Source organism: Astatotilapia calliptera, chromosome 20 (assembly GCF_964374335.1).
Source record: "Astatotilapia calliptera chromosome 20, fAstCal68.1, whole genome shotgun sequence".
NCBI classification, from domain to species: Eukaryota; Metazoa; Chordata; class Actinopteri; order Cichliformes; family Cichlidae; genus Astatotilapia; species Astatotilapia calliptera.
Genome location: NC_137441.1, coordinates 36426623 through 36440454, shown reverse-complemented (window position 1 = coordinate 36440454; position 13832 = coordinate 36426623). Strand labels below are relative to the sequence as shown.

Below are 13832 nucleotides of genomic sequence, written 5' to 3'. Positions count from 1 at the left end.
GGAGAGAGACCGGGATGAGGGGAGGAAAAAAGGAGGAGGTGGGGATACGGCTACAGGCGTACTGCGGCAGCAGCAGAGCGGCATGACGTGATAGGGGAGTAGAATGACGGACACACAAACACACACACACACATGCTTGCAGCTCAGAGGCCAGCCAGAAAAAGTAGAAAGGAGCTGAGGCAGGGATTGAGCCAGCCACGCTCTGCAGCATACAGATCCGACTCCAACTGGAGACTGAGGCAGGTGAGTGAAGGCTCGTGTTTACTTTAGCTAGTTAATATTTCAGATCCTTCTCTAATTCTAAGTACATTTTTGTCTTGTTTCCTGATGAATCTGTGTCTCTTGTTGAATATATTTCCTGTTGATTCTAAAAGCGCAGAGTTACTAAACTCTAATACGAGGACTATGTTCATGGTGCTGTGACAGTTAGAAAAATAAGAGAGAAAAGATGGGCCAGTGAAGACGAAAAGAAAGAGAGCAGCAGTATCTACAGGATGAAATGATTGGCAGTTGACCTGAGTCAGCAGCTTGGATGTATGACTCAGTAAAGCATGTGTGGTATACATATTGTAGCGTGTGGTACATTTGGTTGATATTGAGAAGAATGGAGGCAAACTGCTGCTCCCATGGTGATATTTATATTGCCAGTAGTCGGGTTATATTTTCTCCTGTTTACTTTGTGGGTGCGTGTGTTTGTACCCTGGCTTCTATAATAAGAGCATGTGCAGAGGACGTGTTAGACAAAGATCTTTTTTTATTTAAAGGAGTACAGCAGCTATCCTCAGTACATTAAATACTCACACAACCCATTTTATCACACCAGGTCCCAGCGAGGCTCATTTACTTTACTGTCCCAGTGCAATTTGGAGACTCGAGGTTCGGAGATGACTTTGTGCTGTGTTGTGGGATTTCTGATGGTGACACATTATGTGTCATTTTGGGTAACTTCATGCCAAATACATTTCCATTTTGGTCAAATGAGTCATGATAACATAAACACTCTTCAGTTCTTGTGTGTATGTGCGTGTGGTCCAGGTAGTACTCACAGTGTGTGAGCTTAACCCTGTTTACGCCGTCACATAATGATGGTGTGTTTCTTTTGTTTTATAATGGGGACGAAAGCTGTTCCCCAGAGTGTCAAACACGATACTTTACAACGAGAGCTTGCTGTTTAGAGTAAGCCTCCAGAAAATGAATCTAGGTTAGTGTAATGCCCTCTGAGGTCGCAGATACGTGACTGTGTTCTTTGAATCTATGTGCCAAATGACTTTTTTTTTCCTTTTGGCGAAAGGTTAGAATCAAAGAAAGTCACTTTGAAAATGAGTCACCTCGAAAGAGAGGCCCCTGATTGGCTGAATGTGTCATTCCTGTTTGTTCAAGCTTCCTGTCTTGGTGAGGAGCTGTGAACCAATGGGAGAGCAGTGGTGAGGATGCAACTGTGATCCAGGAAAAAACAGCCCATTGTTCCTGGGACGTCAGAGAAGTGTGACCTGCTTCTGGCCGGCTCCGTCTGCTTACCCCAACGGCGCACTGACAGGTAAGACTTTCGTGCGACACAGCAGAGCCTTGAAATTGACTCGTATGTTCTTTTTGAGCTAAAAATATTGCCACGTTTATCTTATGATGACTTTCTTTTAAGAAAACTGCCTTCCCAGGAATTTGTTGTACCACTGGGTGTCACTAGCTTCTCTGCTCCACGGCAGGACTTTACTGCTCTTGTTCTGGCTGCTGTCATAGTGGAGGTGATTAATTCAATGTACTATAGTTTCCAGCCTGTGTGACACACAGGCACTGCTGATGCCCTTCACAGACAGAGAGGCCTGTGTTACCAACTCATGTATTGATTTTGTGATGAGTCAGAGGGTGTTCATCACGAGGGTGAGTGTGCATGTCTGTGAGAGAGGATATACACGCTTTTCTCATAAGATATAGAGTAACTCAGGTCAGCCACAGGCCGCCATGGGAAAGCTGAGCGAAATCAGTGTAATGTTATTAAATTACACTGTTAACATGTAGCATAATGCTGGCTGCAACGCTATCCTTGTTCTTCTGTCCTTCAGGAGATAAACCTGATATGGCTGATGTTTCTGATAAGTGTAAAAGATGCTATTAATAAGCCTGCATAATTCACCTCGCAGCTATAATTAATGATAATACGGGACTGTAATGAATGAGACGCTGTGCTCCTGCAGTTGCAGACAGTACCCAGTAGATGTCAGCACCACCCTAGCAGAGTGAAGGAGAGACCGTAGTCGGTCCATGCAGTAACCCACACAATAACTACACTGATCTGTAGCAAAACCCCAGTTTCTCTGTAGGCTTCTGTGCTGTGTTTGCGTCAGTGTACAAACACGATGATGTCCTTCAAAACCTCAGGGAAAAGGGTTTTATTTATTTCAGCTGGTTTAAGTATGAAAGCTAAATCATGATGTCAGCCCCGAGGCCCGGGTCTGCAGAACTAAAGACACAGTGACTGATAGTGATGGCAGATTGATTTATGATTTAAATTCAAATCAAAAGTGATTGATTGTTCAACTATTTTGTCACACAATAAGATATGTAATTATGTTTTTAGCTATTAAAGTGCTGTTTGCAAATACTATGAAATATTAAACTAAGGTGAAGCTTTACAAATATGTACAATGAAGCTGATTCTGATGCTAATGAAGCGCTAACTGTCAAACTAATGAGCAGCAATATAAACATGGCTTCATGTTTTTGCGTTTGCACGTGCCTCAAACAGTAAAAATAAAAACGCTTCTTAGACCAAACTCATTCCTTTAGACACAGACATCACATGGAGTTAGACGTACAGTGAAAGGAGCCAACAGACGGTGTATTGTAAAGTTTTTTATGTGACAGGATGATACAGAACAAACTTTGAAGCCTGTAAGTCTGAACACATGACAAATACAATGTATCCAACACATGTAAGACGTTTGTACTGCAAACTATCCTATAATAACATAACTGAAAGAAATCAAACTAAACTAGATTATTTTCCCATAACTTACAGCTGTTGGTTTCAGTCACCTTATTTGTATTTCCTTCTTTTACACACACACACACACACACACACACACACACACACACACAGCCTGCTTTCCCTAGCCCCGCCCAATAAACCTAACCCTGAAAAATGAATGCCTAAACCTTACTCTAAACCTAACCATAACCTTATTGTAACCCTGACACTAAACCACATTTTGACTGTGGAAAAATGCCTTCAAACTTGTAGGGACCAGGATTTTGGTCCTCATAAGTATAGTAAACTTCCCCTTTTTAAGTCCCCACAAAGATATGAATACACACACACACACACACAAACACACACACATCACCATCAGCAGCTGAGCCCCTGTATGTTCTTATACAGCCTGCAGAAGTGTTGGTGTGACCCCGGCATATCCCCAAGGGAAAATCAAATTTTCATACAGATAGACATCGAGTCAGCCCACACCTGTGCTCCTGGAAATCCTAGCAGGACCTACAGCAGACAGAAAGAAATTCTGATGCTCATTTTCTGTCTGGACCTCCCAAGAGATGGAGTGTGTGAGGAAGACATACAGAAACAGACAATGAGGAGGGGGAGGAATTTGTAGGGAGTAATAGGGGAAAAGGAGGATGGATGATCACATCTGTCTCTGTTTACCTACTGCTGCATCACTGCAGCTGTACGCTGCTGCGCAGGCCTACATTAGCATCAATCAAAATGCTGCACAGCTCTTAGTTGCTTGTCTTAGTATGTCTGATTCTATAAGTAGGTGGAAGGAAGGCCTCCTGCAGAGAATCCGTCCTTTTTCTTCATCGGAGTTTCAAGCTCAAGCAGTCACTCTTTCTCCTGCTTTTCTCAGACTGCTGGAAATGTGTGTCTGAGTGATCCACATGACACTGTGTGCAATGCTGTGATTAGATGCACTGTCAAATAATCCAGCACTTTATCCTTGTGACTTTGACGGCTTAATTTGATACATCAGTGCTTCACTAAAGACAGCTTCCCACAAAGTCTTCTGGCAGCAAAAGTTTTGCTTTTTTAAGACGGGGCAAGTAGGGTTAAGCATTAAATCTCTAGTATATTTCTAAGTATGTCTGCGTTTGTGTGTGTGTAATTATAATACACATGCTCTCATGCTGAGTATGCCAAATTCGGACTCTACCATCTGAATCTTAGAGACTTATCAGACTAGACATCATATATTTAATCTTCTATACTCCAATCTTGGAATGTATGTGCAAGTTGTTGCCTCACGTTCCTGTATGTAGCTGATGGGAGTGGCCACCAGTGTGGTCTTCTGCTGCGGTAGCCATCTGCTTCAGGGTTTCACTAGCATCTCACATTCAAAGATGCTCTTCTGCTTACCTTAGTTGTAACGAGTGGTTATTTCAGCTACTGTTGCCTTCCTACCAACTCAAAGCACTCTCTATGACCTCTGCTATTAACAAAGCTTTTTTTCCTGCTGCTCACTGTATATTTTTCTTTTTTTGGACAATTCTCTTGTAAACCGTAGTCCTAGTTGAGCAGCAGTTTTGAAATGCTCAGACCAGCCCGGCTAGCACCGAGAGTCACGCCACATTCACTTACAGCCGCTTAAATCACCTATCTAACTTCAGCAGGCCGTCTTGAGAATGTCTACATATTAGAGGAATTGAGCTCCTGCCATGTTGTTGGCCGACACTTACGTTAAAAAGCAGCTGTACGTGCACTTGACGTTTTTTCCGCCTTTTTTGCCCTCCCTCCCTGCCTTTCTCCCAAACTCACTGCCTCCCTTTCCCCTCCCAGCAGAGCAGCACGAAGCAGCAAAATTATATGAAACGTTTCACTTGATCAGAATTAGCATAGGCGGGCTCACAAAGCTCAAGCAGGATTTCGTAGTTCTTGGAGGGTTTCTGTCATTCTGACACAGAAGAGAGTAAGAAAACCAAGGACAGTCAAAGCAAATAAGGTGAGCAACATCCTGTGCCTCCTCTGAAACTGTTATATGTATGCATTGTGCCGGGGTAAGTGTGATGTTGTATTGGAGTTCATTTTCAGTATTTGTTTTTCAAGAACATAAGGATCTACAAGCGTATAAAAAGCTGGCACGTGTGTGTGTGTGTGTGCATGTGTAAAAAGCTGGTTTTGTGTTTTTAACTCCTAGCAGGCAAATCTGATTTCTTAGAAACTCCATGCGCCGCTGAAAATAAGTTCACCTCGTGGTTTACCATGACTCATTTTGTCATATGTACTTGGCTCACATTGCACAGCTCTGTGAAAGGAAAAGCAAATTCTCAGCCTGATTAGATTAGTAGAACTTTAACACTGACTCTTAATGTATAACCAAACCCTTTGGGAAGGCTTTTAATGATCTCATGCTATTGTGAACATGCACTCACCTAACTTTTTAACTTTTTGTTGTCTTTATGTCTTTTGATTTAGGTCACAATGAGTGGGGGGGTCAACGTGAAGTCAGTTCCCCGTGGGCCTCCCTCATCAGGAATACCCCTCCCTCGCAGTCTTCTGCCTTCCTCTCCTAAAACAGAACCACGCCGCCGGGCAAGTGACCTGCCCAAGCCCTCGAAACAGACCCCTAAGCACACGCCAGCGAACACACCTGCACACTCCCCGTCACTTTGTCCAAGAAACTCCAGTATCCCTGGGCCTTTTTCCACAGATGCCCTGAGAGATGCCTGCCTTAAAAGTCAGCTCTTCCAGCGAACCGGAGCTCTTCCAATTCCCCAGGTGTCAAGATCTGCCTACAGCAGCCCGCTGACCCAGCGCCGAGTACATCCGCCACACTCCAAAGACACGCTAGACCTGGGAAAATCGCAAATCCTCTCCCAATTACCCCAGGATGGCAATCGCAACAGAAGCACCTTTGCAAATAAGAATCAAGCGTATGGAGCCGGCAACCTACGTCCACCGCTCAGTTTTAGCAGAGGAGACAATTCAAACATTGTAACCCAAGCAACGGCTGATGCGATACCAGGAAGGAAGGAAGAGCCTCCAAAAAACCATCCAGCCAAATCTGTCATACTCAGCAACTGTAACATTCGGCCCACTCTTCTTTACTCAAACCAGCACACCATCAGAGATCATAGTGACTCTGGCAGCCAATCAGATGAGGAAATGGGAACTCCTGAGGATAGCAGTCCAGCTTCCTCTCCTCTTCCCTTACCGCTGCCAGCTATCACATTTACCATGCCAGTAACATCCAAGCAGGTTGTTGATACACAGGATCGGGAGGCAACATCTGAAGAGACACACATACCCAGAGTCAACATGGCTGCTGTGGCTCCCTTCAGTCACAGGTAAGGGGTCTTTCATCACACAAGCACAACTGAAGCAAGAGTTATAAAGCCTTCCATTATGAGTCCTTTACCACTGACCCCCCCTGTAATTATCATGTGATCATTTTCTTTACACATAGAAGTCATCCTCAGGACACTAAAGACCTGCCACAGAGGCCTCAGTATCTTTTCCTGCAACACACACACTTGGAGATTTTCTGGAGCAGAGCTGATTGTTAAAGTGTCTTCTTGTAGCCCCTGGGCTGACACCGTATACTCCCATGCACACAGTTTTTTATGTTACTAGAAGCACAGTGTACAAAATCTACATTTAATAAAACATTTGAAGTTTCTTTTTTCTTTATTAATGACAGGATTATACACAGTTCTTTGCACATAACTGTTTCAGCATTTTTCTGTTTATATGATTTGCTTTTGTGGAAATAATTGAGATGGTCATCGCCTCTCTTCTTCTACTGTCAAACACAGCAGGTTATGCATTTGATTGTAAAGGATATGATTTGCATGTTCAGTAACAGATGTGTGATGGCTGTGTTTGTGATGTGTTGACAGGCTGCAGGCACAAGTGAGTGAATTTTCTGTGGACGAACTGAGTGACTGCTCATCTGGATCCATAGAAGTCTGCTGTGATGACCTGACACCAGGTTAGACTCACACAGCAGTAACACACATCTCCTCTCCTTTCTCCCTTCCCTTAGCTAAACAAAATTTGGTCCAGTTTTTTCTGCCTCGTTAATATTAGGGCACCAAGATGCCAAGAGCACTTCTGGCAGGTACGAGTGATGTGTGCTTTCTGGCAGCCAGACGTTTACTGCGACAGAGTCATAAGTGGCGTCAGACACAACAAGCCAGTGGCTGACCTTTGGCTCTCATCGTAGAACCTGAATAGACTCAGTGAAAGGGACAACCAGTCTTTGTCCAAATGTATGTCTGTCACGCTGCAATTCATCAGTCGTCAGGAGCCATGTCTGAAGTTAGGTGGTGTAGTTTTCTGTGTGCCTGGGGTTCTGCTGAGTACCGTAGTCCCTGGATGAAGAGATGTGCTCAGGATGTTAGGATGAAGGATGTTGACACTGGTGATGTGGGTCAGTAATGGGATGAAATGGGGCACTTCTTAACTTGCTGCCAGGCAGCATTATATGCACATTGATTTCATATTCATCCAAGAGCTGTTGTAGAGTTCGAACCCATTCTTCCCTCTCACAGTTCCTCTTTTCAGATTTCGTTGACCTAAAAAGCCACAGTCCCAGCATGACCCCATCCCTGTCCTGATCCTGTGGCTTTTGAGTAATGGTTTGCTCTGTACGCACGGCTATAGTTACGCATTGTAGTGGTCAGTCTGAGCCCAAGAATGTCAACGTGCTTCTGAGAAATGACTTTTTCAGTGGCTTAGTGAATCATTCCTTTTGATGTGGTGTCAGTTAAACGAAAAGAAGATCAACTGCTTTTTAGTTATTATATGTATGTTAAAATATGCACAGTGTAGTCCGAAATAGTTATACTGGGTTTACATATGCATCACACTGTGCCATATATTAGGTGAATTACAGCTGTTTCTATATGTAATGTCTACGTTCAGGGACAATATAGCACAGTGTCAATTAATTAATAACTTAAACCTGTAAAGGTACAGTCAGTCATTAATTAGTGGAAAAAGAAAGAATATTGAATTCATAAATCTGAGCCTTTCTTATACACTTAGAGTTAATCCATAAAAAATGGACAGGAGTGGGTACTGGTTTGTGCAAACCGCCATGCTGACCCGCCATCTTGAACACAGTGGCTGACATGGAGATCGCTGTTCTCCTTACTCATGTTTTATTTATGCAGCTTGAGACTGGCCACATAGATAGTAGAGCAAAGGCAGAGGAGAAGATTACTTGTAGGCGTTTGCGTGCTGTGGAGGCAAAATCTAATCAGTGTCTACACCTTCAGGCTCAAGATATGAAGGAAATGAAAATGCAAAGCAAAGATGCGACTGGTATCTCTCAACCTCTTCCTCCTTACCCCAAGCCTCATTAACTGAACTGAAGTTAGAGCTCTAATGCACAAAAGTGCACAAACATGCTTATTTATTCCCAATATTTTTGCCTTGTCTGGACAGCTGACTAAATATTGGCTAAACAACAATAACAGCTGGCTGTAAGCTAACAATATGTCAATTAGTCTTAAGTGTCCTAAAATCACAGTTTCCCTGTGAAAGCAGTTTTGATTACATTCTGAGTGTCACAGTGATCCACCAAGAATATTTCACTAAGAGTGGCTAACAGCAGCTAACAGAGGCTAACAGTAGCTATCAGAGGCTAATAGCAACACTTAACAACAGAAAAGTCAACAAGTCACCTCAGTATTGCTGCCATCGAACAGAAGCGAGCTTCACTGACTCATCAACTTGGATTGGAGTCCTTTCACAAATATTTACGGCGTCCTCTAGACTCACCCAGAGTAAATACACATGGATACCTGGCAAGCAACAGACAGACAGCCTACACTAGCTAAATGCTGGATGCCTTCATTTCTTGCAGCGCATGCATCTCTACAGATAGCTGTAAAGTACAACTTGGCTGCTTGGCACAGAACTACAAGCTCAAGGCAGTAGTTTGAGTTTGAACATACATTGTGTCACAAGAATAGAGTTATTTGCAAATGAAACCTTTATAAAACCTTTAACATCTGGTTGTGGAAAAGGGGGATGGGAACTGGTGGTGGACCAGCCCTAGTCTTTAAGGGCCTCTTGCTGTCTTGGGGCTAGTTTTGGCCTTTTAATTGGTGCCTAGCAGGCGTTAGAAACAGAACCAAAGCATCTTTGACTCCTCTGAAGCTGCATTTACATGGATGGTGGGCTGGCACTGTAATAACTGTAATTTAGCAAGTGGAGGAAGGGAGGGAAACGGGGTGGAAAGCAAAGTTTGTAGGGAAGGAAGGAGGGAGAGGAGTGAGAGATGAAAGGAGAAGACCAATGAGGTCAGTGGGTTGATGAATTTCATTTTGTGTAAGGAGGACAGAGAATAAACAATAAGTGTGTGCACTGAGATGAAAAGACAGATTATTAAATGTTGGTTAAATTTTTACAAACTCCTGGTGGTGAGCAAACACGATAAAGCCCAGTTATTTGATGTGGGACTGGCTGCTCTTTGTGGCGAGAGTCGATCTCCTTAAATGTAATATTCTCTATATGCGTTAGATTGAATCAGGGAAACGCGATCCGCTCTTACATCTTTTAACTGATACCCTAATGAAGATCTGAACGTTTAATGTGATTGTAGGACCATGTGCTCTTTCAATTAGACCCCAGAACTCCTGACCCTATTACTCTCTAGAGAGGTGTATCTGAGAATGGGCTTTTATCCGAGGCTGTGTGTGTGTATGTGTGCTGATGTATGCACAAGTGACAGTGCACAGATGGCTTTTGAAAGATAAATGTGACGTGGGTTGTGTATCATTTTTCATCCCTGCAATATTTTGTCCTAAAATTCCCAATGGACAAAATGTCGCAGTCTCAAGTACACACACACACACACACACACACACACACACACACACACACACACACACTGTACAGACACCTACAAACACCATTCATATAGTGAAGGACATAAAACATCACACATCATCCCACACAGACCACAGACACCAGTACATGTAGGAAACAAAAAAGAAATCGAGGTATGACTGGCTAATTTTAAAATACATGGCTATAATTTAAGAATCAACATATCAACATATAAGCTTGCATAAACAAATATGGTATATTAGGGCTGTTCGATATAACCATATATATCGGATGACGATATAAAAACGTCTATCGTTTCATTTTACGCTATCGTTTGTTTCGTGGTGTCGCAAAATAAACTGTTTACGGCAATATGTTTTCATGGTTTTGATGGTCACTGTAGTGGCTATATTCATTTCTTAAAGTTCTCTCTTTCTCTTATATTTAATATCACCACACTACGGACGGACAAGCGCCTGTTTTTATGGGTTGTCGTTAGCAACAACGACGGTAACACCATCGCGTGTCCGCTTCTTTACGTTCCACATAAACCTTTCACAATAAAGCTCAAGATCCTGTTGAGACTTTTCAAAATAAACTGAATCACGTGAAAGAGCAGATTATTTACGGATGAGAAGCAAAAAAATAAACCTTAGACTCAAACGTTAGAACAGGCTTTTCCCCGCAGCAGTAATAAATACTCACAAAGAAAACGGCGGCCGTTACAACTTATGTTAGGGCTGCTCGATTATGGCAAAAATGATAATCACAATTATTTTCACTGAAATTGAGATCTCGATTATTTGACGATATTTATTTAACCCTTTAAGACCTACCATAGAACCAAGTCCGCCAGAGCTTATATTATATGTTTACATGCTGTAGTGCCATTTGTGGGAGCATTTCAAGTTGCTATACATCAATACAACTGTTATAGCCCATATTTTAAAAATATGTATGCATTAAGTCCATAGTAATTACATTAATTGCAAAAAAGTGCAATAAACTACAAAAAAATTGAAAATCATTTTTGTTTTTTTTACATATATTTCTACTTGGAGAAATTTAAGAGGCTTATCCCTCAAAACTTTAAATACAAAAAAGTTGCAAAAAATAGTTTACAACAACAGGAAATTTATTTTGAGTGTCTTCATAGTTTTATTTTGGAGATACAGCAATTTTTATATACTGCAGGGAAAAACAAAAAACAATCCTATGATGCAAATTTGCAAAGAAAACAGCAGGTGCATCAAAATAAACTATTTCCAGCAGTGCAACTCGAGTTTTAAGCATCCCAGCAACTATTCAGAAAAGTCAAACATGACTTATAAAAACACCAGTATAGGCTTTTAAGGCCTACAAGTAAAAAACTACATTTTCCGCGAAATGACGTCACTTCCGGTTTCGGGCAGGAAATGGCGGACATGCATAGTTAGGGTGACGTCTGTGTCAATGTGGGAAGTGTTACGAACAGCTGATCGGATCGCCAAAGCGTGTTTCTGGAGTATTATGTTTTTGTTGCTGCAAGCGCCTTTTATGCAATTTTTGCAAAGCTTTATGGGGAAGGAAACCGTGACCGAGGACAAGCTGATGACATAAGATGTAAGTACAACTCCTCCGGTTTCATATGCAAAACAAATTATTGCGCTAGCTTACAAGGTTCAGGTTCTACAGGGATTTAAAAATAGTCACACAAAACCGAGCGTGCTGCTCTGACCGGCTTTAAAGGGTTAACAATGTGTTGAATAATGACTTTAAAAAATAATTATATAACAGTGTGCAAATACTGATAACAGTGCAAATGTTTGCAATATAATAAATCAATGAAAAATGTCAACATCTATGTTTTGTGAACTTTGCAGTGTTGCTCTGTGGTGCAGCTACGACACCGTAGCAAAGTTTACACACTGTGTCTACTTGATCCACGTCTGACTGAACCCATAATGTTTCCACACCACTGAAGTTTTTTTTACCTCTTTTTAACCAACAGCAGTCACTCTCCTCTCCAAATAACTTCTGCTGAGCTTTCCGAGCTTCCCTCGGGTCCTCTTCATTGTTGTGACGTATGTTCGAAATGCAGAGCGGTGCGCTCGATTTGCCACACGGAGCAGGGCGAGAGTAAAGCATGAGGGAGGGGCTAATAATCGGCTCAGTCATTTTTAATGATCGTTGAAAGCCCAGATCGTAATCGTGATTAAAATTTGATTAATTGAGCAGCCCTAACTTATGTCTAAAAATGTATCGTTTCATGCATCGGTTAAAACACTCGACTCCAGCTACAGGACGCCCAGCTGGAAACATATATCGCACAGCCCTATGGTATATCTTTATTTACCCTCCTGCAGGTCAGCGTTTTTCTTTTTTACCTCAGTTTGGGATTATCTCATTTAGCAAAGTAGATGTTAAAAACCCCTCAGTGCCTTTCATTTTAAGCTAGAAACAGGGAAATCTTTAGTAATGAAGGTTTGAAATCAACTTACTGTTTATAGATGTCATGCTTGCCATGCCTTTAATGCCCCTGGACAGTCAAGCGAATAGCATTTTGGTAAACCTGACTGCATCTACTAGACAGTGCGTAATCCTCTTTGGCCAATCTAATCGGGGAGACATATGCCGAGTTGGCGTTGGATAGTGATGAGTGGTTTAGTAGCTTTAGGAAGATGATCAGACATAAGAATGGACTAGATTATCTCCGTGCTCATCGCCTGCAGTGAGGCAGCAATCACTATTTATGGTTTAATGTCATGCCTTACTTTATATTTGACCCAAACCTTGAACTTTCAAGATGTCTGTTGTTCACTGTTGGGGTATAATGATAAAAGCCTCCAGTTTCAACATATCTCTTGGAGTAGTTGTTGTGCAATAGGCAGTTGGTTTATCCCTCTCAGGCTCAAATTAAACTTTTTGTTGCTAATGCACAACCAAGTCCTGCAGTGGTACTTCTGAATAAAAAAATCTCATAAAATATGTATGTGGGGTGATCAGGTTGTTAGTTTTTAACTGTTGCAAATCGGCAACGCCTGCCTGGAGAGGGTTAAGACGCTACGCTGAAGACTAAATGCCACTTCTCCTTGTTTTGACTTCGCACTAAGCACCACTACCATACAGTTCCCATTGATCTAAGAGGTCTTAAAGTGTTAAATTGCTTTAGCATAGCATTAGCCTCCTAAGACCCGAACTCTTCCTCGGCAGCATTTTTAATTTCTCTTTGATATTTGGGCACATTGGGGCCCGATGAATGTAAAAACAAAGAATTACCAGATTTTTTTTTACCTTATTTTTGTTTTTTAAAAAAAATAAGAGCCACATATGAGGATATTCATTTAAAATTTTGATAGAACAGTAGCAGTATAATGTCCTTGTAAGTGGATATCAGGCCCTTGTAGAACAAAATTTAGTATTTTGGTCTGAATAACCCAAAATGTGATGTCCACATATGTGGACGCAGGTCCCAGGAGGTTAATATAATTAGGGAAAGCTCCATGTATGGTTTTGTAAGTAAGTCATAAAAATCTTAAAATGAATTTAGTGACTTAGGGCAACAAATGTAGAGACATAAGAACTACAGTAATATGGTCCTTTTGGTGTGAACTGTCTTTTAAGGATGCCATCTATTACAATATTCCGTTTTACCAGAGATAAACCATTTTGTCAAAGAGGACTTAAGTCGTGCACGGTGGCACGGTGGTGAGCACTGTTGCCGCACAGCAAGAAGATCCTGAGTTCAATTCCACCATCAGGCCGGGGTCTTTCTGTGTGGAGTTTGCATGTTCTCCCCGTGTTTGCGTGGGTTCTCTCCGGGTACTCCGGCTTCCTCCCACCGTCCAAAGACATGCAACTTGTGGGGATAGGTTAATTGGATAATCCAAATTGCCACTAGATGTGAATGTGCGAGTGAATGTGAGTGTGAATGGTTGTCTGTCCCTATGTGTTAGCCCTGCGACAGACTGGCGACCTGTCCAGGATGTACCCCGCCTCTCGCCCTATGACAGCTGGGATAGGCTCCAGCGCCCCCCGCGACCCTGAAAAGGATAAGCGGAAGCGAATGGAT

General features: G+C 42.1%; 1 protein-coding gene and 1 long non-coding RNA gene across 6 annotated transcripts in view; one reads left to right on the top strand and one right to left on the bottom strand.

The window, feature by feature from the left end:
* nav1a (neuron navigator 1a) overlaps nucleotides 1–13832 on the top strand; it is a 93884-nt gene that overhangs the window by 11348 nt on the left and 68704 nt on the right. For all 5 annotated transcript variants that reach the window (XM_026153366.2, XM_080295119.1, XM_026153369.2 and 2 more), the window contains 3 exons: nucleotides 1381–1537; nucleotides 5417–6288; nucleotides 6841–6932. In XM_026153366.2, the coding sequence (XP_026009151.2) occupies nucleotides 5423–6288; nucleotides 6841–6932 (958 nt within the window). In that variant the 5' untranslated portion in view covers nucleotides 1381–1537; nucleotides 5417–5422. The remainder of the gene's footprint in view (nucleotides 1–1380; nucleotides 1538–5416; nucleotides 6289–6840; nucleotides 6933–13832) is intronic.
* LOC145423033 (uncharacterized) lies at nucleotides 2838–8801 on the bottom strand. Its single transcript, XR_013904155.1, has 2 exons — nucleotides 8632–8801; nucleotides 2838–3487 (listed from the first exon to the last, which is right to left on the bottom strand). It is a non-coding gene; the product is annotated as an uncharacterized LOC145423033 (long non-coding RNA).